This window comes from Tinamus guttatus, unplaced genomic scaffold, assembly GCF_059628265.1.
Source record: "Tinamus guttatus ecotype Peru unplaced genomic scaffold, ASM5962826v1 Tinamus_guttatus_pri_ptg000155l, whole genome shotgun sequence".
NCBI lineage: Eukaryota > Metazoa > Chordata > Aves > Tinamiformes > Tinamidae > Tinamus > Tinamus guttatus.
The window spans coordinates 6,198,219-6,222,808 of NW_028288689.1; the positions used below are offsets into that span (position 1 = coordinate 6,198,219).

At 49.3% G+C, this 24,590-nt stretch overlaps 1 protein-coding gene across 1 annotated transcript in view; it reads left to right on the forward strand.

Moving 5' to 3' along the window:
* The window catches only part of FGF18 (fibroblast growth factor 18), a 58,358-nt gene that overhangs the window by 1,588 nt on the left and 32,180 nt on the right, over positions 1 to 24,590 (forward strand). The window contains exon 3 of the mRNA XM_088522636.1: positions 19,432 to 19,612. Within this exon, the coding sequence (XP_088378762.1) occupies positions 19,432 to 19,612 (181 nt within the window). The remainder of the gene's footprint in view (positions 1 to 19,431; positions 19,613 to 24,590) is intronic.

Consider the following 24,590-nt stretch of genomic DNA (forward strand, 5'->3'; position numbering starts at 1 on the left):
AGCACTTGCTAAAATCTGATCTCTTACTTCAGCAGCCTTAAAACTTGGGAAGTTATTGGCATTTATACAGTTGGAGCTTGCAGGCTTCCAAAGCAATAAAATAATAATAAAAAAAAGGGAAGAAAGAAAGAAAAGCAAGCAAGCCCTGCACTCTCTCGCGATTAGAACCACACTTTCTCGGTTCAGCGCTGGTTTTGCAGCGTTCTGCCGGGTTTGATGTGCGGATCGGCGTCTTGCCTCGACGCGCGCGGGGCGGTGAGCACGGCCGGGTGCTGCGCCGAGGCGCGCGCTCGCACGGCTCTTAGCACGGGGAGCCGCAGCATTAGATTAGTCATCCTCAAGGGCCTTCGAGTGAGTGTTTACAGTATTAATGGTAGATGAAAAGATGTGAACGCTGTAAGTTTTTATTGCCCGTTTTGTTACACTTTCTTTCTGGATTTATTCACGGGATTACGTGTTTTGAGCCTGAATGGGAGAGAGGGATTATAGGATTTCTTTTATAATGATCAGTTTGGGTAGGAGTTAGCCTTTGGTGAACTAGAGTAAATTAATGCATCACTTAGCTTTAATATTTATTTAGGCTAAAGGAAATTGTTTAGTTTTGCTTAAAGAGCTCTGTGTTGTATTGGGGAGATTTGGGCTTGCCTGTGCAGGATTATGTTATGAGGCCGGCTTGCATCCCGCCGTGAAAGTCACCATCGATGCATCGTCCCGCCTGTTATTTTGAGTTATGGCCCTTGGCTTCTGCGTCTCACCTTGTGGCTTTGCATGTGACAGCAGTGAAACCTCCAGCCTGCTGAGGAGCATGGGGTCGCGTGTTTTCTACTGTATTTATCCGTAGATTAAGAGTTTTCCCGGGGTGCGATGTGCAAGACGCACGTTGACGCACAAGATAGGTGTGCTTGGACGACACGTCCGCTCACCTGCTGGCTACGCTGCTCTTTCTCGGGGCCTCTCTGAATACTGTGGCCACACGCAAATTCACTCCGTTTGGTCTGTTGGATCCATTTGTCATCATGGCCTTGCTCCCACCTTGGACTCCGCATCGTGGCTCGGTGGCCGGGATGGTCGTTGGCCAACGGGGGTGATGTGGAGGTCAGAGGAAGCCAAACCAGCATGGGGACCTTCAGGATCAGCTTTTGGACCCCAAAAGGAGCTGGGGCTCCTCAGGAGCCCCACTAGCATGTGGCCAGTCTGACAAGGGACCCTAAGGAGTAGCGATTGCTGTAGAGGAGCGGTGGGTACCTTGAGTTTCTGGAGGAGGGAGGTGAGCTTCAGGTCAGGGGACAGGCACTGGTGGCAGGGATGTCCCCAGCTGTTTTCCTCCTCTTGAATCTTGAGGTCTTCCTCAGGTGCTCTGGGCTGTTGGAATGATGTCCTTGGGAATGCTGGAGGTGGCCCTGCTTCATGTGCCTGTTCCTTCCCTGCTGCTCACTCACCTGACTGATGCCAAAAACGCTGCGTCCCCCATGGGCTTGCATGTCCCCATCCACCCCAGGTGCCTGGACCCAACAAGGAGCAGGGAGGGTAGGGGCTGCTGTTCTCTTGCCCCCTTTGATTTGCTTCTTGCCCGCTGCTTTGTCACCCACCCCGCTGCAGCGGGCCCCGGCCTCCTGCATGTGATGGAGCGGATGTGTTGGAGTGAGGAGCACCGCGTTGCCCTCGATGGGGGCACTTGGCTTCGTGGCAGGGCTGTGCCACTGTGGCCCTGCTCGACGGGTCCCTGTGCCCTTTGCTTCACACCTTCCTGCCTCCCTGGCTCTGCTGGGCCCGGTGCTTCTCTGGAAGATCCCTCAGGTGCAGAAAGATGTGCAGAAACTCAGCTGCTTTAGGGACTGCAGGAGGGCAGAAGCGAGTGTGCAAAGGCCGATGGTGTTTTCAGGTGTGGTGTTTTCTGCATGTGTCATGGCAATGGCACCACTGCGCAGGTGCTTGCACCTGCAAGTGTGGTTTGGATTGCAGCTTGCTGCTATTTCCAAGCTCTAAGTGACGTGTAGTGTGCTCTAGAGGAGCAAGGAGACTTGGCTGTGGTGGAACAAAGCGTGCAAAACTGGTGGGGCTTTTGCATGCTACCCTTGGCCCCAGCGGGTCTCTGTGTCCCCCTCCGCAGGGCTCTGAGGTTTTGCTCCCCATGGGCTGGAGCAGCAGGTAGAGCCAGGAACTGTGCAGGTCTCTGGGTTGCGCTGTCCAGAGAAGCAGCAAGAAAAAAAAGAAAGAAAAGAAAAGGAAAAAAGACTGTCTGACTCTGCCAAAGTATTTTCTTCCTGGCATTCAGCAGCACCACCATAGCATGAAGTGGGAAATAAAGGCGAGCGCAGGCTTAGGCTGTCACGGTCTGCGCGCTTTCCTTTGGGCAGCGCAGGCCGGGCCCCACTGACCGCAGCGAGGTGAGAAATGCGCTGTTCTCCCGGAGATACTGGCTGGTTTCCTGAAGACGCCACCTCTGACAACATCCTTCTGCAGATACCTCCTGTGCGGGGAGATTAATGCCAGCGAGTTGGGCGCTGTAGGAATCATCCCTGCCTGAGGTGGCTGTGGGGACGGGAGGCAGCAGACAGTAGGACCAGGGTGCTGAAGGGACATGGCACTAATAGGAAGGGACATGGGTGTGAGGTGACTCCTTTGCTAGCAATAATAAAAATCGCATTGCAATTAATTAATGTTAAACCTTGGTGGAGTTCCCTGGGAACTGCATGTTGCATCCAGGCAAATCCCAGAAAGCAGCAATTAATTGTTAATGGATTGCTGTTCCTCTAAGATATTTCCATCACTGCTTATTCCCCCTGCATTGTTTTTCTTCCGATGCATATTGCAAACCCCTTTCTTTCCTGCTAAAATACTCTCTTTGGCAGCGTTTTTAGGGACAGCTTGTTAAAAAAGCTGTTGTGTCTTTTGGAATACCCTGAGCTAGTCCTCTGCAAAAATACAGAATTAACGCAGAAACACAGGGGAGAGTGGAAAGCATTTTGAATAGCTAGTGTGTGCGCTGCTTGGTCCTAGGCACGGCTAGCGGGGAGCATTTCCCCAAGCCCTAGTACCCAAAGTCATAAAACTGGATGAGAGGCAGGATTGGTAGAAGAGACTTTTGCTCCTCTTCTGTTGCTGTGAGTCCATCTAAAGACCATTCAGGGTTACGTGAAGTTAATCCATGCAGATTATTCAGTTACTTGGAGGGCGTTTGCCTAGGTGCATGTGTGAGAGTTGACTCGTGTGACCATGGATGGTGAGTGTGGACCTAAACCTGCAGCAGAATGTTTGCTTGGTGCCCCTTGGGTTTCTCCTTTTGAGTTGTCTTGAAGACAAAGATGAAGCTAGAGCGGTGCTGACTCATTTTCCCTAGTTGGATCTAAGCTTTAGGCAAGATTTTACTCCGTGGTGTGGATGTACAAATTAATAGCTAATGGGCTTCCTACTCCATTTGCAGCCGTGATTTACAACTCTGAAATGAAAGCGGATTTTGACCCCTTAAACTGCCAGACCTTAAGGTTACGATACTGTATGGGTTGCATTAGCCCTCAAAGGTGATGCTGTACTGTAAAATTGCATGGTGCAATTTGCTATTGATTATCTGTAAAATAAATTATGATATATGTAGTGCAGGTTTCTGACCCCGTGGTCACGACCTCCCTCTGATTGGTAGGACTTCCGACCAGCTGAGATCAGAATAGCAAAGAGCCCCCCGGCAATCAATAGCTGGGAAAGCCAGCGCTTCTCCTCGCCGGGGCCTTTTCCAGGAACACCGTTTTCCACTGCGCACACACACACACACATCGGGTTTTTATCCCTGGGAACGGGCGGTACTTTTGCAAACTTCACCTAGAATTACATGCAAACCTCCCTATTTGTGCCACAAGCTGGTTCAGCTCCAGGGGCATTTGTGGTGGGATGAGTTGGCAGGATGGCCGCGATGCTGGGCAGGATCGAGGTGCTGCGAGTCCGAGATCGTGGCTGAAGCTACTGCATCCCGGGGCAAACGGGGAGCCCTCCCGTTCCCGCCTTGTGCCACCACTGTCCCTCTGCCGGGAGCTATTTCTGTTTTTATTTTTTCCTCCTATTTAAGGTCTATTCAAAAATGATCAATTTCCAGAAACTGCTCAGAAGTGTTGCCTGAAAACGGGAAACCTAAAATAAGAAAATAATTAAAAACAAACAAGGCAAAACTTTTCCCAGCTCAGCAAAGCGGAAAGATAAGAAATCCTATTTGTCCTGTGTTTGCAGCGCAAAGATTTCCATGCAGGAGTGCCGCTGAGAGAGATCAGGACAAATCTTATATTAGAAAACAAACCATGCTTTTCATTTCTGGCCCTGGGCACGTGCGTTTGCTCTATCTGATCCTGAAGGCAGATTGACAGTTTGGTTTGGATTCAATTCAACACATGGTTTATGTGCCATGCCTTTGATAAGGCTCAATATTAATCTGATTTGTGTGTGTGTGTGCGGTCTTTAGTACATTAGCAGCAGAATTGTCCGTCCTGAGGAGTATTTTTGCAGTGTAACCAGTGAGGAATTTATTCCTGGAGGGAAGATGATATTGCTGATTTTAAAAGCATTCAAGATCCCATGTAAAAGTGCAACCCCTTAGCTCCAGGGGCGGCAGCGAGGTTCAGAGCTCTGGTATCGGCCACTGCGGAGAGCGCTCGCCTTGCAGGTCTCCGGAAAGGCGGCTGCGAGGGTCCACCCGGAGCACTCGGAGCATCCCTGGCACTGCCCCCACTGCCTCCCTGCGTGACCTGCTGTGGGGTGTCCTAAGAGTGGCATCCATAGGGGACGGATTTAGCTGTGAGCCCTCGGAAGCGGGCGGCCCTGGCAGGGAGTCAGCCGCTTGTTCGCACAGTGCTAGCACTGGACACGCGAACGGCTCTGACTTGACAGCGGTGCTCAAAGCAAGTGAGATCCTTATCCGACGGGTGCATTAACCCCATCGGCCATGTCTCCTGGGCCGGCATCCTTAGGGGATGCGCTCCCAGCACGTTACCGCGCTCTCCAGCGAGCTCCATCCCCAGACCGCAACGTCGTGCTGGTGCTTGCGCGTAGCGCGGCCATTCCTCCTCTGCAAGCAGGAGGGTTTATTGATTCCCGTGGCCCTCTCCACCCAGCTATCGAGCAGGAATGACCCCGCCAGCCCACCTCTAAATCACCGCGGCCCCGCTTGCCCCTAAGCCCGCTAATCTTTTGGGGTTGTTGTTGGTATTTATGCTCGCAGAGGTTTATGATCTGTCGGCGCTGGCTGATGAAATGCTTTATTTATCCATGTGCAGGGCCACACAGGGAGCGTCCGTATCCTGGTATCATGTTCAGGATGCTGTAGTTAAGGTTTGTGTCAGCACTTCCATGTACAAACCATGTTATTCAGGCGTTTTGCAGTGTGGTGGAAAAGCAAACCAGCAGCCTGGCACGGCGGAGCGCGGCGCACAGGCAAAACCCACCGCCCATCGAGGCTTATTAACCGGGCAGCCTCTTTCCTCCAGGAAGAGAGCCAAGCACATCCTCCTCCTTTGCTATGATTTTAGAAAGAAAACCCTCTTTTGTGTCTGCGCGTGTCGCCCGGGGAAGCACAGTGAGGTAAGACGCAGACGGGAAGCTTCTTCGGATGCTTAAAAATAAACGCCCATCCTATGCAGAACAAAACTGTCCTTTCACTCTGAACAAATCTGGGTTTTCTACAAAAGCAAGGGCCAGGCTGCAGGAATACGGGCAGCTGGGTCAAACAGGGTGCGTGGCAGCGGTGGCACCTGCTGCCATCCCAAAGCAGCGGGATGAAGGGCAGCACACGGAACCGTGGGGATGCTGAGAAGGAAAAGAAGAGGAAAAGAACAGTGCTTGCAGTAGAACAGCTCTTTACAGCCCCTTGCATTCCTCATAAGTGTCACAAAACCACCTCTGCATAGGGGCAACTTAGGCCCTGTTTTTTTTTTTTTAATTTAGTTAACTGTCCCCATCGGGGTGGCGCTTCCCAGCGCCACACGCAGGAGGAGGCTCAGTGCAGCCCTTGGAGCGGCAGGCGATGGGCTATATAACCATGATTTATTGTCCTGTTAGCGCAGGAGCTGGCGGGCTTATAAATTACGCGGAGATTTCCCGATAATGGAGGCGGCGCGGGAGGAAGAGCAGAGAGAATCGTGCTTGTGAAGGGATTTCAAGTAAGTTTGTTGGGAAAGAAGGAAAAGTTTCCTGTCTATTGGCAGATCTGCAGTGCTAGCTGGCTGTGGCCGAGAAAGTGTATTTAGAGACCAGCAAGGCAGCATGTGTGTGTGTATATACACATATATATGTGTGTGTGTATATATATATATATATATATATATATGCATATATATATCTCGTTCATCTGTGGAACGTGCTCATTGCTTGCGTGAGAAGTTATGGGTGATGCTAAAGGAGTGGCGTTGGGGGTTCAGGACTCGAAGCAACACCGAGCTCTCCATGAAGATTTTGGTAAAACTGGCCAAAGAGGAAAGCTTTAAGTGCTGGTATGGAGACAGAGGTTTTCCACATCTCTTCTGCTTTACCATGAAGCTTTTAGAGCTGATCATGCCTCCTGCATGCAAGATAAGAACTTCTGAGCCCTTCTTGGTTTAGATATGAATTTGGTTTAGTCGTTTTTGGTCTTGGGCTTGTGTCGTGGCCGTTTTCAGCATGACATTTTTGCTCTGCTGCCGTTGCTCCTGGGAGCTCTGTTGTGTCACATCACGTGTGGTCCTTCTTAGCGCAGACCAGGGTTTCGGGCAGGGCTGTGCTGCAGAGGACTGATCTTGAGTGGAAAAGGTTGTTGTTAGTGATGAATTCAAGTGAGTTTTGCTAAATGGAAGGAGGTCTTCACAGGTAAGCTGATTTGAAGAGATTTGCTTAAACCACCTAATATATTCTCAAATGGAAATCGGCTCTATCCGTCTTCTGCTTCAGCAGGGTTACCGTGGTGATATCCTGGGGTTCAGAGAGCGGTCCAAAGAGCACCACCGCGCATTAGGTTTCATAAAATAGCTTGTACAAAGCAAGCAAAGCATATGGAAAGATCAAAAGAAAATATCTCCCTTGCAGAGACGGAGGAAATTTTGCATCTTATGTTTCAAATAAGTGAATTACTGATCAAAATCATCTCTGGAAAACCCTGTTCCAGAAATAGCAAGATGCGTGTAGATAATGATGTTTCTCACGCATGCTGGCAGAGGACTGCATGGGATAGACATCTATGTTCTAGGTCCTTGGTTGTGTTAACTTAGGGAAAAGAAATGGGAAACTCGTCAGCTGTTGGCAGGGCATGCGACTGAAAGGGGGAAAGGCACTTTGAAGAGCTTTCCTAATTTTTCTTCCAATTAATTTCCTATTTCCCCCTCAAAACTATTTCCAAACTTACACCTTCCTTGTGGCATGCCAATGCTGAGCATCTCTGGGCCGCTGAATAGACAGGGCAGATCAGTGTGTGGCTCCTCTGTGTGTTCTGTTTTTTAACACAGCTCTGTACTTGTCTTTTTTGGAAACAACTTCAGTGTCCCTTCTTCTTCCAACAACATCCCGAGACAGAATTTGTTTGATAAGCGATTTGGAGGTGGTAGAAAAGACCAAGGACAGGAAAGATGTCCTAATATTTTGGGAGTCTCATTAGCAAGTGAGAATCGGAAGGAGAAAAAGAAACGCCAGATTGGAGTTAGAATTTTGTTTTGTTTTTATTGTTTTTGAGCTGCATGGAAGTCACCGTCTCTGTGAATGATGGTTTGAGGTCTGCAGGGAGCTTACCTGCATACATCTTTCCTTTCACTTTCCTGAGGGTTTTGCTCTGCCTTTCTTTTTGCTCAGTTGTTTAATAGTTTTAAATTAGTGAACTTGGGTGAAAGCAGCTGGTTATAAAGACTACTGAAATCAGAAGGAAATGATGCTTGCAAGGCCCGGCCCAGGCTGGTTACTGCTTGGTGTGGGTGTTTCTGGAGAGGTTTGCCACCACACTGGGTGTCCCCCCGGCTGCTTCCAAGGAAGAGCTGCCCCCTCGAGTGCTGCCCAGCAGACTTGTGTTCAGGGAGGTTACTGGCATTTACCCCTTTCTAATAAATTTCTGGTAGTGGCACAGGTGTAAAATGGATTTACTCCTGGGCCCAAAGCTGCAGACGCCACCTTGCAGAGTAGGAGAATTGGAGACAGTGGCAACGACCTGAGTTGCTGCAGGTGTCTGGAGGTCCCAGTGGTGGAGGGGAGGAGTGTGGAGAAGGAAGGGCGCAGCTGGGAAGGATTTCATGTCTCAAATAGTTGATGTCAGCCAATCTGGAAAGGCAGCATGAGAAAATCAATACTGGAGGTATGGAGATGGAGGAAAGGCACAAGTGAGATATCAACAGCATAAATATGCGTTAGCATCACAGAGAAATGACGCCTGCGACTTCAGAAATGCCCCTGGGCTGCCTCCTGGTTTTGTTAGCGAGATTATCCTTCCCGTCCTTGCTCACAACCGTTCACCTGTGTCGCAGCACTACGTAAATGCTGGTAAACACGGCTGAGCAGTGACACCCGAGGAGGTCCCTTCCCACCTGGCAGCTGTGTAGGGGCATCATCTTGTCTAGCCAGAGCAGGCAGGAGCAAGCACTGAGTTCAGTGGGTGATTTGCAGGGAGCTGGGTGGAGGAGGCACGGCCCGGGGTGACGTGAGGCCTGCAGGCACCGCGGCGAAGCGAGCGGAGCGGTGGAGAAGCAGCCGCTGCCACAACTTGCTGCTCGCGGAGCCTTGGCCGCGAGCTGCCGCCTGGGTTGTCTTTGTGACCTCCGTGGCGAGCGGAGTCGCGGAGCCGCCGGGGCCGCCGCGCTGCTCAGCAGTTGCCCTGCTTTACCCTAGAGGGAGTTGCTTTTCTGCAGTGGAAGCGAGCGTTTCTGTGTGTTCCTTGGACGCCGCCGAGGGACCGCGGTGAAAGGAGCTACCTGGGTAAACACCGGCTACTGCTGCTGTGCCCTGTCTGCTCCTTGGAGGGGAGAGCAGCCTCCAGCCATCGTCCCTCTCCTCCCGACACCCGCGGCACTTCCCCAGCATCTCCTGGGTGTCCCCTGTCCTTGCGGAGGTCCCTCCAGGACATGCCCTTGCCGATGGCTGAACAGAGGCCTTGGGAATGCTTTTGTGAAAGCAGAGGTGGCTTTTGTCCAGTGTGGCGGAATGTCCTGGCCACCCCTTCCTGCAGACCTGGCTGTGCCTCGGGGGGCTACATGGGGATGAGCTGGCGGCACACGGAGGGGCCGCTCTGCCCTCTGCCCGCTCCGCAGAGCCAAGGCTTTCCCAGGCATTGTCATGGGATCCCGGAGGTGCCGCTGTCCCCGGCGTCGTGGTTTGGCCCCAGTGTTGCTGCTGGTCCCGTGTCTGAGGCTGGGCTCCTCCTCTGCAGCTGTGGGGCTGGGGAGGTTTTACCTTGTCTTATTGAGGTTTTGCTTGAAGGTGCCTGCTGTAGCTGCTTGGAACTCAGCAGTTCCAGCAAAATGCAGTTCCTGTCCCTTCCGAGCGGGGCAGTTTATTTCCCAAAGGGTATTTCAGTGCACATCGCAGATGCTGGTGGTGGCTCTCATGCCATGACTTATTGCGATCTTATGGGGAGCAGTAGTGGGGCCATGAGAAGCATGGCTTTGGCATCGGTGGAAAGGGTCACGGGGATGAAGCTGCTTTGGGAGAAGGTCTGCTTGGGTCTTGGTGTTCGTGGCAAGAAGCGGCGGCCGTAGCACGCTGCAATGTGGGCAGACAGGGTGGTGCATGGTCCGTGCAAAGACATGAGCGTATTGCCACGATCAAGTGGGAACTTCAGCCAAGGTCACAGCGGGACCACGGGCTCAGGGGGCCCTGAGTGCTCTCAGGATGGGGTTGCCTGTGTCAGAGGGCCCCAAGCTGTGCGTGTCTTGTGGTGCTCGTGGCAGCCCTGTGCCCCGAAGGAGCAGACCTCCTGGGAAAGGGCTGAAGGTCGCTGGTGCCACAACAGCCAAAGCGGCTCATGCCAGTGGGGAACGTGGGGCGGGTGGAGAGTTAACAAATACTGAGGCTTCCTCCTGAATGGCAGCCCTGGGCAGGCGTGGTGGTGGTAGGGGGATCCATGTGGGGGGGTGTTTTCTCCCCATCGAGGTTGCAGGTGCCAGAAATAGCGGTGGGGAAGGAGGAACAGTAGGAGCTTAGCTCTAGCCCCACACAACCATTAGGGAGGCACCAAGGCAGGAGTTTTCAGCTGTAAAAGGGCTTTGGAAAGCTCCTGGAAAGCTTTGGAAAGCTGTTTGGAAAGCTCCGTTCTGTGTGTGGAGGTACCAGGCAGGGTGCATATGCCCATGCAGCCTGTGCTGCCCTTGGCACGGTGGTGGGGACGTAGATGCAGAGAAGAGAACTAGGAGCAGGCCCATCTGGCACTGGCACGTTTCACTCAGCCAACATTGGCACCCAAGACGACCAGGCTTGGACGGGTGGCCAGGCTGGGGGATGGCACGTGGGGACAGCTCAGAGGGGACATCGGAGCTTCCCTCCCTCCTGTGCTCCTCTGCTGTGATCTAAGGTTAGCAGCAGAACTAAATAAGCAGCTGCATGGTTTGAGTCCAACTTATTCTTACGTTTCTTCCAGTAAAAAAAAAAAAAAAAAAAGGAAAAGAAATATTTAGTGCAGTAGTAAATGGGGACTTTGTACACCTTGGAGAACCTAGTGCAGAACACTGGAGCGGACTTGGAGCCCTGAAAACCAGACTATTCAAAATGTGCCTGGCGCGTTTGACGGCCGTAGCATTAACTCCTCGCAGCGTCTCGCTGTCCGAGGCGCAAACAGGCCCCGGGGAGCCTGCGGTCACCTTGCGAATCTCGGGGGAAATTTAATGCATTTCAGTAAACAAAGGGGAATTCTGTGTGTTGAGTTGTTTGATTTTAATAGTCTCCTACCTTTTTTCCCCCTTATCTTTTAGAAGTGGTTGTTCTTATTATTCTGGAATCGGGATTCTTATTTCCTAGGCAGTACTTCCTCCTGGATGTCTTTTAACCAAACAGTGGTCCCTGCAAGGGCAAAGCATTCACCAAAGCTTGAGCAGGATCTGATGGCTTCAAGTGTCTTCGTACGCTGCTGACCTTGTTCCCGTCGGCCGAGCGCTCCTGCAAATACAGGGCAGAGGCTGCCGGAACGCAACTTTTTTGGCAGTAACAGCGGAAGTCAGAAGGACCACCCAGTTCTGATAGTGGCAACCTAGAAAGGGAGGAGAAGGCCGTGAAAAGTGGGGGGGCAAAGGGGCACGAGAGGAAGAAAAAAAATGGGACAAAATGAAGATCAAGCCTCCGCTGTTAAGCACACAGCCTGTGAGGGAGGTCTCAAGCGCGCCTTTTCTCCTCCTGAGCCAGCAAGGATTGCATTAACAGCTTCAGCGCCATGGAACAAATTAATCCCTGATGTAATTGAAAGCGGTGAGGTCTCACAATAGGTGAGTTGGACCCAGTGGGATAGAAATAGAGCAAGTATTGGAATGAAATGAAGTCACACTGTTAAGACACTGGTGTTACCTTCCCTGAAACAAAGGCCAGGCGACTGCAGGGAATACGTGGCCCGGTGGTGCACGCTTGAAAGCTGCTCGATAATATCGTGCTTTGCAGGGGTATTTCTGGGGAGAGCAAGTCTGCAGTGGAGATAGAATGTGCATTAGAAAGAAAGAAAGACAGGAGAAAAAAGCCCTGCTTTCTTATTGCCTGTCTGGTAGCTGCAGTAAAATAACACTAACCTTGAAATTAAAGAAGAAAAGTCACAACTTGAGGAAAAATAAGAAAAAGAATTAAATTGGCAGTTGTATTTCCAGAGAATCAGATCTCTTGCTAGTGGCAAGAGGCAACATATATTTCAGTGAGTTGCCTGTCTGAGATGTCCTGAGGATGCAAAGCTGGCCTATGGAGATGATCCTGCTGGAGGGAGGCTGTTTTGGTGCTGATGGTCTTAATCTGCTGAGGAGAGGGCAGCTCAGCCCTGTCCCATCCTATCGGTGCCCCTGCACCGGGACGGTGAAGCACCATGCGAGTGGCTGCCGATGCAGTTGGTAATTACATTGAGTTGCAGCCAGTGACTTAGTTCTGGTTCAGTGCGGAAGGCAGACTGGCAGATACAGGTAAAGGTGGGGAGGATGGTGATCTTGGCACTGATTTAAGAGGACTGCATTGCAGCACTTGAACAGGATCCAAGTGCTGCTGTGCTTGGAAGCAGTGGGCATTGCTAGTTGGCACTGGCTAGAGATGACTGGTCCTGCAAGCCCTCTGGTTCCTCCTAAACTTTCTCTGTTTCCAGGTGAAAATGGTCAATTAATTTTTATTTTTTTTAAAACTATTGATTTAATCAAGCCTGAAATCCTGCTCTTCCCCAGAGGGAACCATTTTCCTCAGTGGAAAAAGTTTAAAATGTCACCATCTAACAAATGCCGCCTTTTCACAGTTCTGGCAAAGAGTCATTTTGTCATCAAAAGGAGAAATCTGGTTTTCTCTAAGTGGCCATCACCTTTCTGTAGAAATGACAAAATATTCAGAGAGAGGGTCATGAAACATTTGTTTCTTGGACTCTCCTAAGTTGCATTTTTTGGCACTACCTCATACCTACCTTGTGTTCTTGTACAACCCTCAATTTATGTCCTGTGTCATTTGAGGGTTGAAGGATACTTTGGTCTAAAGAACTGGATGCCAAATAGCTCCTGACTTGGAGAGCCCAGAAGGGTCTTGGTGAAGATGCTAGGGTGTTGGTGAGTGACAGCAACGTTTTAGGGGGGCGTGTGATTCAGAGAAGATGAGACCCGAAGCTCTGATGCTGTCCATGGAGCTCTAATGTGCTTCCCTTCCCAATGTGCAGGCAGTTCTCCCAAGGAAATGTGGCTCAGCGAAGCAGCTTTTGGATCCAAGTAGATGACACCTGGCTGAACTGTCTGGCCTCTCTTCTAAATCATAGAATGGTCTTCTTTTGGGCTCTCATTTAGTGTTTCTGAAATGCAAAGGGAAATGCAAAGGGAAAGTTAGGCGTGACCCCCTCATCACCTTGTTTCCACCTCCTTCTCAGCTCCATCTCTACATGCATTTTACTTAGAAAGCATTAAACAAAGAGCTTTCTTTACTGAGCGTCATTGAATTTCACATACTGCAGCAACTGAAAAGCACTCGCGTCAAAGGAATAAAATTCCGCGTGCGCTTGGTTTCAAAACACGTCACCGACAGAGATGTAACCACCCAGCAAAGGGGCTTGTGGCAGATCCAGGGCCGTGGCAGACCCAGGCTCCTTGCAGAGCTTGCCAGGAGCCCTCCCTGCAGAGCGAGCCCCATGTGACCACTCGAGTTCTTGGGGATCTGGTGCCTCGTCTGGATGTCACCTCCGCACGGGGCAGTGGAGCTGCTGGGTCTGGTGCGTGGAGGTGGCTCTGCTGGGAGCTGGCGGGTGTGGGTGGCTGGACGTCGGCATGCAGGCTCAAATATTGAGACTTCTAATACTTGGGAAATGAGTTTCTGCAACAGCTATTGAGGGAAGCAAGGCCAAAAGATGATTCATAATTCCTGAGGTGGGCTGTAGCATGGTATGGCTCACGTGCTGCAAAGTCTTTTGGCATCTGGATTTTGAATAGAGCTTTCCCACTTCTACATATTTTTTTCTCCACCGAAAAGGTCGAAAACCAAAGCATTTGAATTGAAATGGTTTGCAAATGCTGTTGGTGGAGGCTTCTGTGGAGCTTGGGTGTCTCGTGTCTCACTTTCTGAGTTGAGTGACTTCTTCCATGGTGCACAGTGTTGCCCTTCTCTTACAGCGCATCCTGGAGGCTGTGTAGCCACCATTCCCAGGGAGGTCTCCCAAGACTGGGGGGGCTGATTTACCTTTAGGGATATTTATTCTTTGGGAAAAAAATCTTTTTTTTTTTTCTCTGAGCAGAGTAAGAAGAAATCGCTCAGTAAGACAAGAAAACAAACTTCTGCTATTTTAAAAGTTTTCCTTAAATCTCTGCAGTTCTGGCACTGCCACACCACAGGCTCTCTCCTGTAGGATGCATGGAAATTCACTCCAATGATCTTTCTCTCTTCCTTGTCTCGTGATTCCTGCTGTGCATCTGAATATGGAGCTGCTTTGTGTCAGGTTCATTTCCAAATGTGCATCTAAGCACAAAGAAGTGAATACATCCAACCCGTGCACATCCGCATCTGTCTGGCCTTTAATGGGGCCATATAACCTGAACCTGACAACATCCTGGCTAGGAATTGACTTTGCAGTTGAGATGCAGTCAAGAGGAAGAAGAAAGAGCAGTGAATAAGGGATGCATTATGTTTCACTCTATGTCTAAAAAACGACTGTAATGGTGAGCTAGCAAATCTTGCAAATTGGCATGGAGGAGCCTTGCCAAAGCCATGGAAGCAAAGTGGTTTGTTACTTGCCTTGGCAGACTTGAGAGAGATCTGTCTTGGATATCCTCTTGTTGACCTTATTAAGTTAAGTTTCATGTGCTTAAAGGTCGTGGCGAAAATCATTAACATTAGGTTGATGGCTGAAAGGTAATAAGTATTTCCTGCTTATCAGATTGAGTTTTGAAGGGACTTTGAATTGTTCGATTTGTTTATCTTTGGAAATCAGGAAGGCCCTCCGTGAGAGGGATTTTGTATTTCTCAGGCAGCTTGGGGAATGACATATGGTTTGCTCTCCAGTGAGGTTTGGAGGCTCAATATGATAGCAAAAAATCAGGAAATTCTGAAGTCTAGCTTCCAGCTAATTCGGTTGTGCTGTGGGCCTTGCATGGCTAAGGCTGTAACAATTTGTGACGTGAACAATAACATATTAACGTTCCCTCTTACTGGAAAGCTAAAAACAGAAAAGGAGACGTGTGTAGGGGTTGGTTGGGTTGCAAGCCAGATGCTGTAAGCATGGCTTGGCACTATAGGGATTTCCTTGACCTTGGCGGGGCCGTGATTGCAGTTCAAATCAGTGCATTGGTGTTTGCAGAGCTGTGGCATAAGCACCAAGAGCGCAGCACTGCTGTCAGAGACTTTTGCAATTCCTGACTGTTTCTTGGATTACTTAATGCTGAAACCTTAGGCTGCGTCAGCAAAATTCTCCTTCCCTCGCCCTCCATCTGGGATTTAGCAAATATGATAGTTATTCTTTAAATTGATGGATCATTGTAAAGTCATTTCAAATGAAAGCCATTCTTTATTTGAAAGTCATTCTGTTAAAAAAGCTCTTGAAAAATTGCCATTGGGGGCTGACTAAAGACAGATAAGACATAGTTTCTAGATTCTGCAATTGCTGAAAAAGGAGCTGGAGCTTAATGCATCTCCCTTGAATATCTGGGCAGGTAAAATGTAGAAAGTAGAGAGACAAGAGAGCATCTACTGTCACAAGTTCATGTACTTCTGGTGAGGCATTTCTGATAGACCAGTTGCTTGAGGTGATGGTTATTTCTAAAAGGAATGCTTTTTTTTCCCCCTTAGAATAAACATTTATATTGCCAGCCATAATTTTGGTATGCCTTTGTAAGTTGCATGTTATTACTGGAAGACATAATGATAAATAATAAATGTGCTAGGAACTACTTGAAAAGAATAAAAAATGAATCTGATGTTCTCTGTTTTAGTGGTCGTCGTCTTCTAGGCTATAAACAATTGGCAGAGAATTAGATGAGTTATATGAAAGCAGCTATTGTGAGATGCTCAGGTTGTCCTTCATAGACTGTGGCAAGCGCCAGTTGGGTAAGTTTGTGAAACAGACCACAAAGGAGAGTACCAAATTCCAACAAAATGCTGGAGGAGCTGAAAGGATCCAGGGAATCATTTCCTATGTGTAGAGAGCATCCCTCACGGCACGTTCCCCATCTGGAGCTGGGAGGCAGGATGGGCCGTTCCCTGCAGGTGCTTGGCTGGGATCCTGCTCCATGGTCCGTTGAAGCGAATTGGAAAGGCAACTGCAGCTTTCCGTGCACTTGGATTGAGCGCGGCTCGCAGGATTGGCGGTTGTAGGGCTGGTTGCCTGGATGCTCAGATCAAAAGTCCAGAGAACAGGTGGTCATTTTGCATATACGCTGCTTTTTACATGCTGTAGTAGCACATAGTCGTGATAGAAGAAGCTAAAGCCCTTAAGTTCTCTGCCGTGGCTGCCCCTTGATAAAGACATTTTTGTGCTTGTTCTTGTGTGGTTGCGATCGTTGCAGAAATCTGGGGGAATGGGCTCGGTTTTAGGTGACCTTCCGGAGAGTGCGTTGGTGATCAGTTACCGCAGGAGGCATATGTTACTAATTTTTTTTTGTATGTGTGCGTGTGTGGTTTATGAAAGAGTGTCTCTCTTATGGTGTATATATATAAATGGACTTTCTTATCTCAGTAAAGTTAGCTGCTTGAGGGTGTATGCTCTTCAGGGCAGGGATACTGTGAGAGTGGATTTCAGCAGCGATCAAATGGGTTTTATCTTATGAAATCAACACTGCATGAAATTTTATTTTAGAATATTGATACTCTCTGCTGTGGGCCAGATGCAACCAGGCTGGCACAGCTAATTCACTTTGGCCCTGCTCCAGCAGAGCATCCTGTTTCAGCAAAGTGATTAAGCATGTACTTATCTTCAAACACACAGCTAAATCCTGGAGATTCTGGTGCTTCTCTGGATCAGGGCTTCTTGTCCAGAGGACAGGTCAGCCCCAAGGAGAGCACTTGTAAATCTACCTTCCTTTTTCAGGATTTCTCCTGCTGTGAGAGCTGTTTTAGAGCCAGGCCTGTTGCTGGCAAGAGGATGGGGGTGATAGGTACCCAGACAGACTTGGTGTAGGGGCTCAAGGTCCCTTATCATTCCTCAGCTTTTAAGCAGGAGATTGCTTTAGCAAGCTGAAGACAAAGGTTTCATCCTGCACAATTGCACATTTAATATGAAATGCTGGGATGTGGATGCATCTTGGGAGGATCCGGCTCCTAGGAGGTGGCTGGTGGATCAGATGTCCTGGGAGATGAGACAGGGCAGAGAGACAGCTCGGGAAGACCATTCACCTCCAAGGTGTTTCTGTTCAAAGACAAAAAACATGCTTTGGAGCACAGCTTGCCTTTTCTATTTGAAGTTTCCAAGAAAGCAAAACAACCTTCCCTTCCCCCTACTGCCAAGCCCACCTGTTTTGTTTTTTTCCTAGAAAAATGTGAAACTCATTAACATGTGGTGAAAGCAATGTACCGACGTCATCTTGATTTAAAATCTGTTTTAAATCTTAAAATGATGGAGCCAGAATATTTTTTTTTTGCAAATAGCCCTGCCTTTGTGGCTATGAGGCAGACTGTCAACATTATTTGAGCATCTCTATTTTTAGTACTTTTGCGTCCTTTGTAACAATGTTATTTGAAAAGAAAACAAGAATAAATATAGGGAGAAGGAAAAAAAATATTATTCATGTTAAAAGCCAAATCTTGCTTGCTTTGCTCAGCTCCAGTGACTCGGGATGAAACGAGTGGAGCGGGAGCGACGCAGAGGCTGGGAGCGCCGCTGACCTTGTGCTCATCCTCGCAGGTGCCAGGGCTTTTCCTGCTCTTGCTTCCCGAGAGCCGAATCGCTGCCGCTTGCAGGGCTGTTCTGGGATATGTTGCTGCTGTGAATTGCAGAGTTGTTGTCCTTCGCTTCTGATGTCACCTTGATCATCTCTTTGGACATGGTGGCTCCCTGGACCTTCTTTGGTGCCACCTACGTTTTTAGCTCCTGCATTTCCTTTTCACTTCTGACAGTAAAACAAGAGAGTTAAAACAGTTTATTTCCTAGGACTCAGGATCCAAATAATCTCAGCATTTAATAAAGGCAGCAAAGGCGCTCCTGAAACATCCCTTTGAATCTCGTTGCCTTTGCCACTGGGCCGAATATGATGTTTGTGTTTGGGTTGCTTAGTGAAAGGCAGCACTGCCTGCCCGGAGCTCTGCTCCCACTGCTGATCCATGTGTCTACTCGATAAGTGGAATAGCTACAAAGTCCTTGTGAGGTTTTGGCTTTCGGGGCGGATTTGTCTGGCTGGCTGAGAGCAGCTCCCTGGTCGGAGGTGACGGATGCAGGAGGCTGGAGCGGGACCGCTCTGTGTCACGGCCACTTGCTGCCGTGCGTTTCCGGATGGCATGAGCCCGAACGAGGATTTATTGCCACTTTTCCATTGGCGGTGCCGGCTTCATCCCCACACCAATGTATCAGAATGTTGTTTTGTCCAAGCCAGAAGGAGAACGATGTAGCTGGAATGTATTAAAAGTAGTAATTCTGCTAGGAGTGAATTTTGTGCCTTTGCCAGCTCCAAACCTAGGCATCATTAAATCCCCATGTGATTCTTATTTTGTGAGGAACTTCATCTCTCACTTGCAACTCGTACGTGGCATTAGAGCTCATCAACAACAAGTGGGCTTTGAATATGATTTGTCTTGGCCAAGTTAAACATCGCCTATTGTGAAGAAGGTTTTTTTTGTGTGTATGTGCTGCTCAATAATCCTTTGCTGCTTTGGGTTTCTGAATGATTTACTGTCCCATGAAGGGAGTCTGCCACCAAGATATTATTCATGCAATGCAGGACTTGTGCGCGCGTGATGTTGCAAAAGTCCCCAGATCGTGGAGTGATTTCTCTGCTTTTTTACTGAGTGTGAAGTGCCCTGGATGGGTGCTGCAGAGCCTCCAATTCAGACCGGCTTTCTCCAGCGCTGCTTGGTGGCCTGTTCCTCTCACCCTGCGCAAGCTGGGGTGACTCTGGAGCTGAAGCAGGAGCGCTGTTCTGTGTGGTTTGGGAAACTGCTAAGGATGGAAGTAGAATCCCTAGAGAAGGGCAGATGTGTCAGTGGAAGTTTCTAGTAGTGTTGTAAAGCTGTAGTTAGCTAAGACTAATTTAATCTATAGGTCAGAAAAAACATGGGAGATGACTCAAGGGAGCAGACCCAGCTGCGGACGGCTCTTTGCTCCGAGTGCTGGAGATGCTCTCGCTGGCTCAAGCAGTCGCTCCCCAAGCGACCACTTAGGCTGGTGGATGTGACGCCTGTGTGTTTTGGGAATTGAGGATGCTCATGTCAGTGTAAAGAGCTAGGGCTGGGGAAGGAGCAGAGCTGCAGAAGTTGAAGCTCGTGTTCTCCTCGGGCAGCGGCACGGCCAGACCTGACTCCCACACGTGCCCCTGCGCCCTGGTAGGGGCGATGCCTACTTGAGCGAGAGCCTTGGTTATGACCAATGGGATTGAGCAGGATTAAATCAAAGCATAAGTTTTTACTCAAAACAACAACAACAAAACCCTAACACAGTCCGATTGTTAAAAATCAGGGTTTGGTTTGCTGTCCAGAGCCAGCTCTGGGTAGAATTACATGTTGAGTGCCTGATACAGTGGCCTCAGCTGTCAAGGGAAGGCCAGCCAAATGCAAGGGCTGTTGCGCCATGTGCCCTTTGGCAGGTTGATGCGCGGTCTTCCTATCCAAGATGTTTATTTTGTTTCATGGCCTGTTCTCTCTCGTCTCTCCCCTCACTGCTTGCAGATGTTCGCTGCCGAGGAGAATGTAGATTTTCGGATACACGTGGAGAATCAGACGCGAGCAAGGGACGACGTGAGCAGGAAGCAGCTTCGGCTCTATCAGCTCTACAGCAGGACAAGCGGGAAACACATCCAAGTGCTAGGCAGGAGGATCAGCGCCAAAGGAGAAGATGGAGATAAATATGGTAAGGATACTTACTGGGATGCTGAGGCTGTGGTTCAAAACCTTTAATTTACTGTGTTGCATTGAGAAGCTTTTTGAAGACAACATTTTTGGAGCACAAATAACTGAATGTAGGCTAGTGGTGGATTCAACTGTTTTCACCTGCACCTTTTGCATGTAAAAAAAGTAATAAAAGGAGAGACTGATGTGAACAAGCTCCATAGTCCTGGGCAATTTTGAGATGGTTTGGTAGAGACATTTCTGCTCAGCTTGGTTTACACCTGAATGACACTGCTGGAAGGGTTTCCTCCGTGCTGGATCCCACTCCTTTTGGCTGATGAGCATGTGCAGCCCTATGAGCTCGCGTGCTGCTGCAGAAACCTGTGTGTACATGTTGGTCAGGACACGCATCCGCGCGCTGCTGATTTCTCATGCAGTGCTGGTGAGGGTGGAAATGGGGGGCAGTGAGGTGCAGGTCACCATTTGTCTGAAATAGCTATTCCCTGAGGATGCTTTAAGCAGGATGAGGGATGCTCCATCTCTGCCTTGACGGGGCAGCTACTGGCACTGCAGACATGCGCAGAGGAGCACGGTGAGTTGTGCAGTAGGAAGTATCAGACATAAAGTACCCGATTGCAACGAAATGAGGCCCAAGGCTGTTGGCTAAGGTGACCTGAGGTGTTTAGAGAAAGCCCTTCCCCGAAGACGCATCCATCTTGTCCTTTGTCATTCCCAAATTTCCTGATAAAATAGGAGAGGAAGGTGCTATCATTAGGTGGCCAATGATGGTGTCATTTGATTGCATTCATCCTCTTTGGGCCTGACGTGCAACCCGGTGCTGCGCACGAGCCTCCCGGGATGCGCGCGTGCCCACGGTCGATGGCAGGCAGCGCGGTGCGGGTTTCCTCCCCGTAGAAGCAGGCGGCGTTTGCAGTGGGTGCAGCAGGGAAGTGTGCCCGCCAGCAGCTGACAAGTGCTAATTTATGTGTCAAAGCCCATCTTGTCCCCTTCATGCATATGCAATCGTGCCGGAACAACAAATCCTCGCGCAGGAGAGCGTGCGTGGCCAGCAGAAATGTCGTGCAATCGCAGAACCTTAGATTTGCAGCCCGAAGACCTCCCCGCTATGCGTGTTGCTGCTGGCCACTGAGTCGCCTGGGTCGCTGGCATCCTTCTCACAACCCCAGGTGCTACATGGTTGTTTCCACCCAGTCCAATGGTTGAGTCCATTTGCTGGGTCTCCCTTCCCCCATGAAACCCCTTGATGTGTCAAGCTGCAAAGCCTCCCCATTTCCAGCCATGCTGAAAGGTTATGGAAATCTGTTCATCGCCTTGCCTGGCACAGGAACACGTAGAGCATGATAATCGGGGAGACAGTGAGGTGGGGCCTGGAGGTGCAGGATGTGACCACGCAGAGCTCCTAGCTGTGATAATGAAGGGGGGAGAGATGTCAGAGTTACTGAAGTGAGAACCATCTGCGTTGCAGCCCAACCTGGACACAAAGGCAGTGACACAGGAGTCATTATGTGTGGGGAACCCTCCCCCCGCGGCATTATTACAGACTAACCTTTGATCAAGACCAGAGAGAGGCTTAAACCGGGTCCAGGGATCTGAACAGTGGCGAACTTTTGATCCAAATCTCAGCGTTGCTGGTGAGATCCGCCCCGGCGGCGGGACACCTTTCCTCGGGCCTGGCAGATGGCCGTTTTTCCTCCCACCCTTCCTCCTTTCCTCCTTCGCAGCTCTGAGTTGGCACCGCGAGCTGAAGCCAGGCTTAGGATTCAGGATGCCCAGTTGCATCCTGAATGGCAGGGAGCCATTTCCGGGCTCATCGAAGTGGCCCCGTGTCCTTCCAACTTGATCCTGAGAGAAGGCAACAATAGGTGAGGGCTTTGCAGCCTCCATCTCCATGCGGGAGGCTCTGAGGAGCTGCGTGGCCGTGTCCCACACGCTCTTCACAAGCAGCCTGCACTGCCAGCCCTACAATAAGCGAATACATTTAGCTCCATTTAGCTCCTCATTCCCCTCGCCCCCATCCACGCACAGCTGGTTAGAGAGCAGTGTCCAAGGGAGCAGGTGACATTCCTTGTGCACCTCTAGAGCTTCCAAATGGCTGGAGTGCCAGGCTTGCCCTGCCTTTGAAGCTCGGGGAAATCGGCTAGGTTTATTGCAACTTTTATTGACTTTAAAGCTTCTCACCTCTTGGTGGAAGAGAGTGGCCAGAAACGCAGGGAAGCGGCACATCTTGGGGAACGGCAGGTTTCCAGGCCTCCTCGTGACTGCAGCGAAGGATGAACCGGCTACAGCTCAGCAAAAGAGCTGAGGAGTGCAGGGTCTGGAGCAACCCCGTCAGGGGAAGCTCCTTGAACGCCTCATCTGGCCCTGCAAATTCCACGTGTGAACAAAAACGGGGGCTCTGAAATGCATCGTTTTACTGGCACAGTAATTCTGGCATGTAATTTTTGGTTTATGCCCTATTTGCAGCAAAGATCTGGCCCCATGTGCCGAATTATTAAATGGCAAATTAAGTCAGTTAATAGAATTAATTGAGTCGATGTAATCCTTTTAATCAGATGGATTTGATCCCTTCTCAGATGAATTAGAAGAATTAGAATCCATTAACAGATAAGTCAATTGTTGGACTAAATTAAATCTAATAATAATGCCTGCTGCTCACAGAAACACTAATTAATCTAAATACACTTACCTATCTCCCAAGGTTGTGGGTTTTTTTAAGGGTTAATTGATGTTCCTAAAGTGCTCTGAGATCTTTAGATAACAGTAGTTCTATGTGAGCAAAATATTATCTCTTAACAGACTATAATTAAAAGACTGATCTATTTACCGATTGCATTTTTGCTTTAATGTCTTCAGCCTATTCAGAAAGAGTTTGCACTGGCCCGGAAAAAACAATATTCCTGTTATAAGCTTATTATTACTTTACAGGTTCCCAAGTGTTTCTTTCATTCAGAAAATGAAAAAAGGGAAGGAAAAAAAAACCCCATCCATTAAAGAGCTTGACAAGAGGGAAAAAAAAAAAAAAGGACCTGGAACCTTTATTTTCTACCTCCGATAAATGGTACAGATAGGGAAGAGAGGGATCAGTGACCTGAAACCTTAGATCCTTTCATTTATTTTCATTTCACAAAAGGCAGAAGACATTCTATCCTGTTTGTTCGCTATCTTTGTATCCGGCTCGCTTGGTGAGACAGAGCTCCCTTGCTCGGGTGAAGGCATTTTTGGCCTCATTTGTATTTCACAGCCATGTGATTTTGGAGTTTTAAAGCCTCTCTGCCTGCATGTCCCGGGGTCAGCAAGAAGAAGCGGTGGCCGCGGGAGCTGTGCGAGGGGGATGCGGGGGTTCGTGCCGTCCCTTTCCGTGGGGATGCTGAAGGGTGGGATGTGCTTATTAGCTGGGAGCTATTAGGTAGAGCGTTAGCTATTAGTTACTGCCCTTGGTGTACAACATTGACCTAGTCTATCCCAACTGAAAAATAATTCTTGAGTCCAAGAATTTGGATTCGAATTTGTATGTAACGTCCATTGAGTGTCGTAACAGAGCATCCCACGCTGGCCAGGGGACAGCCCATGTTGGGCACGTTACAGCTGTCTAGACATCAGCCACACTCCATCCCGCCCGAGGTTTCATTTGCGGTAGGAGTGGGCTCCGCTCCATGCGGAGGTGTAATACGTGCGGAAAATATTATTATAGCAAAATAGCCTCCTTTAATTGACTCTAAATTTTGCAGGATTCCTCTCTAGGTTTGGGCAATCCCAAGCTCCCCAGAATTAATGAGCTGACATAGCACTTCTTGGGGTTTGGCAGCCTGACAGCTAATTTAGAACTCCCCAAACTCATTTCACTAATGACTCCCATTTGTTCTATCTCAAAGCCTGGAAACAAATGCAAAATGCCAGTGCCATTGTCCCATCTTTAGCAAGTCATTCCTTCCCCTCAGCGTTTCTGGCACCTTAGCAGCAAGCTGCCCCAGGAAACCTGATTAACCCTTTCCCTGCCTGGAATAGCTAAAACCAATTTTAACCCCACCCTGGGAAGAGCAAGAAGAAAACCCATCTCGTTGGGGCTGGGAGGCACCGGGCTAAGGGAGATGCATCCCAGGTTTGGAGTGGGGCCAGGTGAGTATTAGACGTATTTCCGAAAGTGTGACTAGGCCCCAGGTATGTGCGAAAGAGCCTGCCTGGCCGGGTACCGATCAGCAAATACCCTGAATGAGCTGCAATTCTCTCTGTAATTTATTCAGCTGAGACACTGGAATGGCAGTTTCCTATTTAAGCTACGTCTTGCTGCCTCCAATCTCTTCCCATTACAGTTTTGACGTGACAACAAGACAAATAATTTTTTTAAAAGACCTTTTATCTTCTAAACCATTTATTTTCACTTACTTAGCCCGAGGGCAGCGCTGACCCCGGCGTAAGCGATGATCACTCACCGTGGCAGCTGTACAGTCATATGGGGCCGGCGATCGGCCTACGCCAGGCAAGTCTTCGCTGTCCAGCTGCTGTGTTGTCTTGGGTGTTTTTTTCCCCCTCTTGCCCAGCATCCCCCAATTGCTTTTATTATTATTTCCTTTGGTGTCTCCCATCTCCTTTGGGCAGTGCGTGGCCAGTGGCAGTTTCCCTCGCTTTGCCGGGCGGCTGGAGCTGGACCTCCCCGTTCTGCTCCATCACCATCGCGCCGTCTCCGAAAGGTTCGGCAGCCGTTTGAAATATGTTGCAATTGTCTTAAAAGAACCATCTGTACCTTCGAGACTATTTTTTTCCCTGTATTCTGTGTCTGTGCCAATGTAGGGGGAAGCTCTGCTTTGATAAGATGAGAAGTTTTTTGGGGAAAAAAATACAAACCTTTTGCTTTTTTATTGATGAGCAATCTATTTATTTATTTTTTTTCGTAACTCCCAGACCTTTATTTTTGATACCTGCTTCTCCAAACTCCCACTGAGGCCAGTTTCACACCTGAAGCTCAGTGGTCTCTGCAGAGC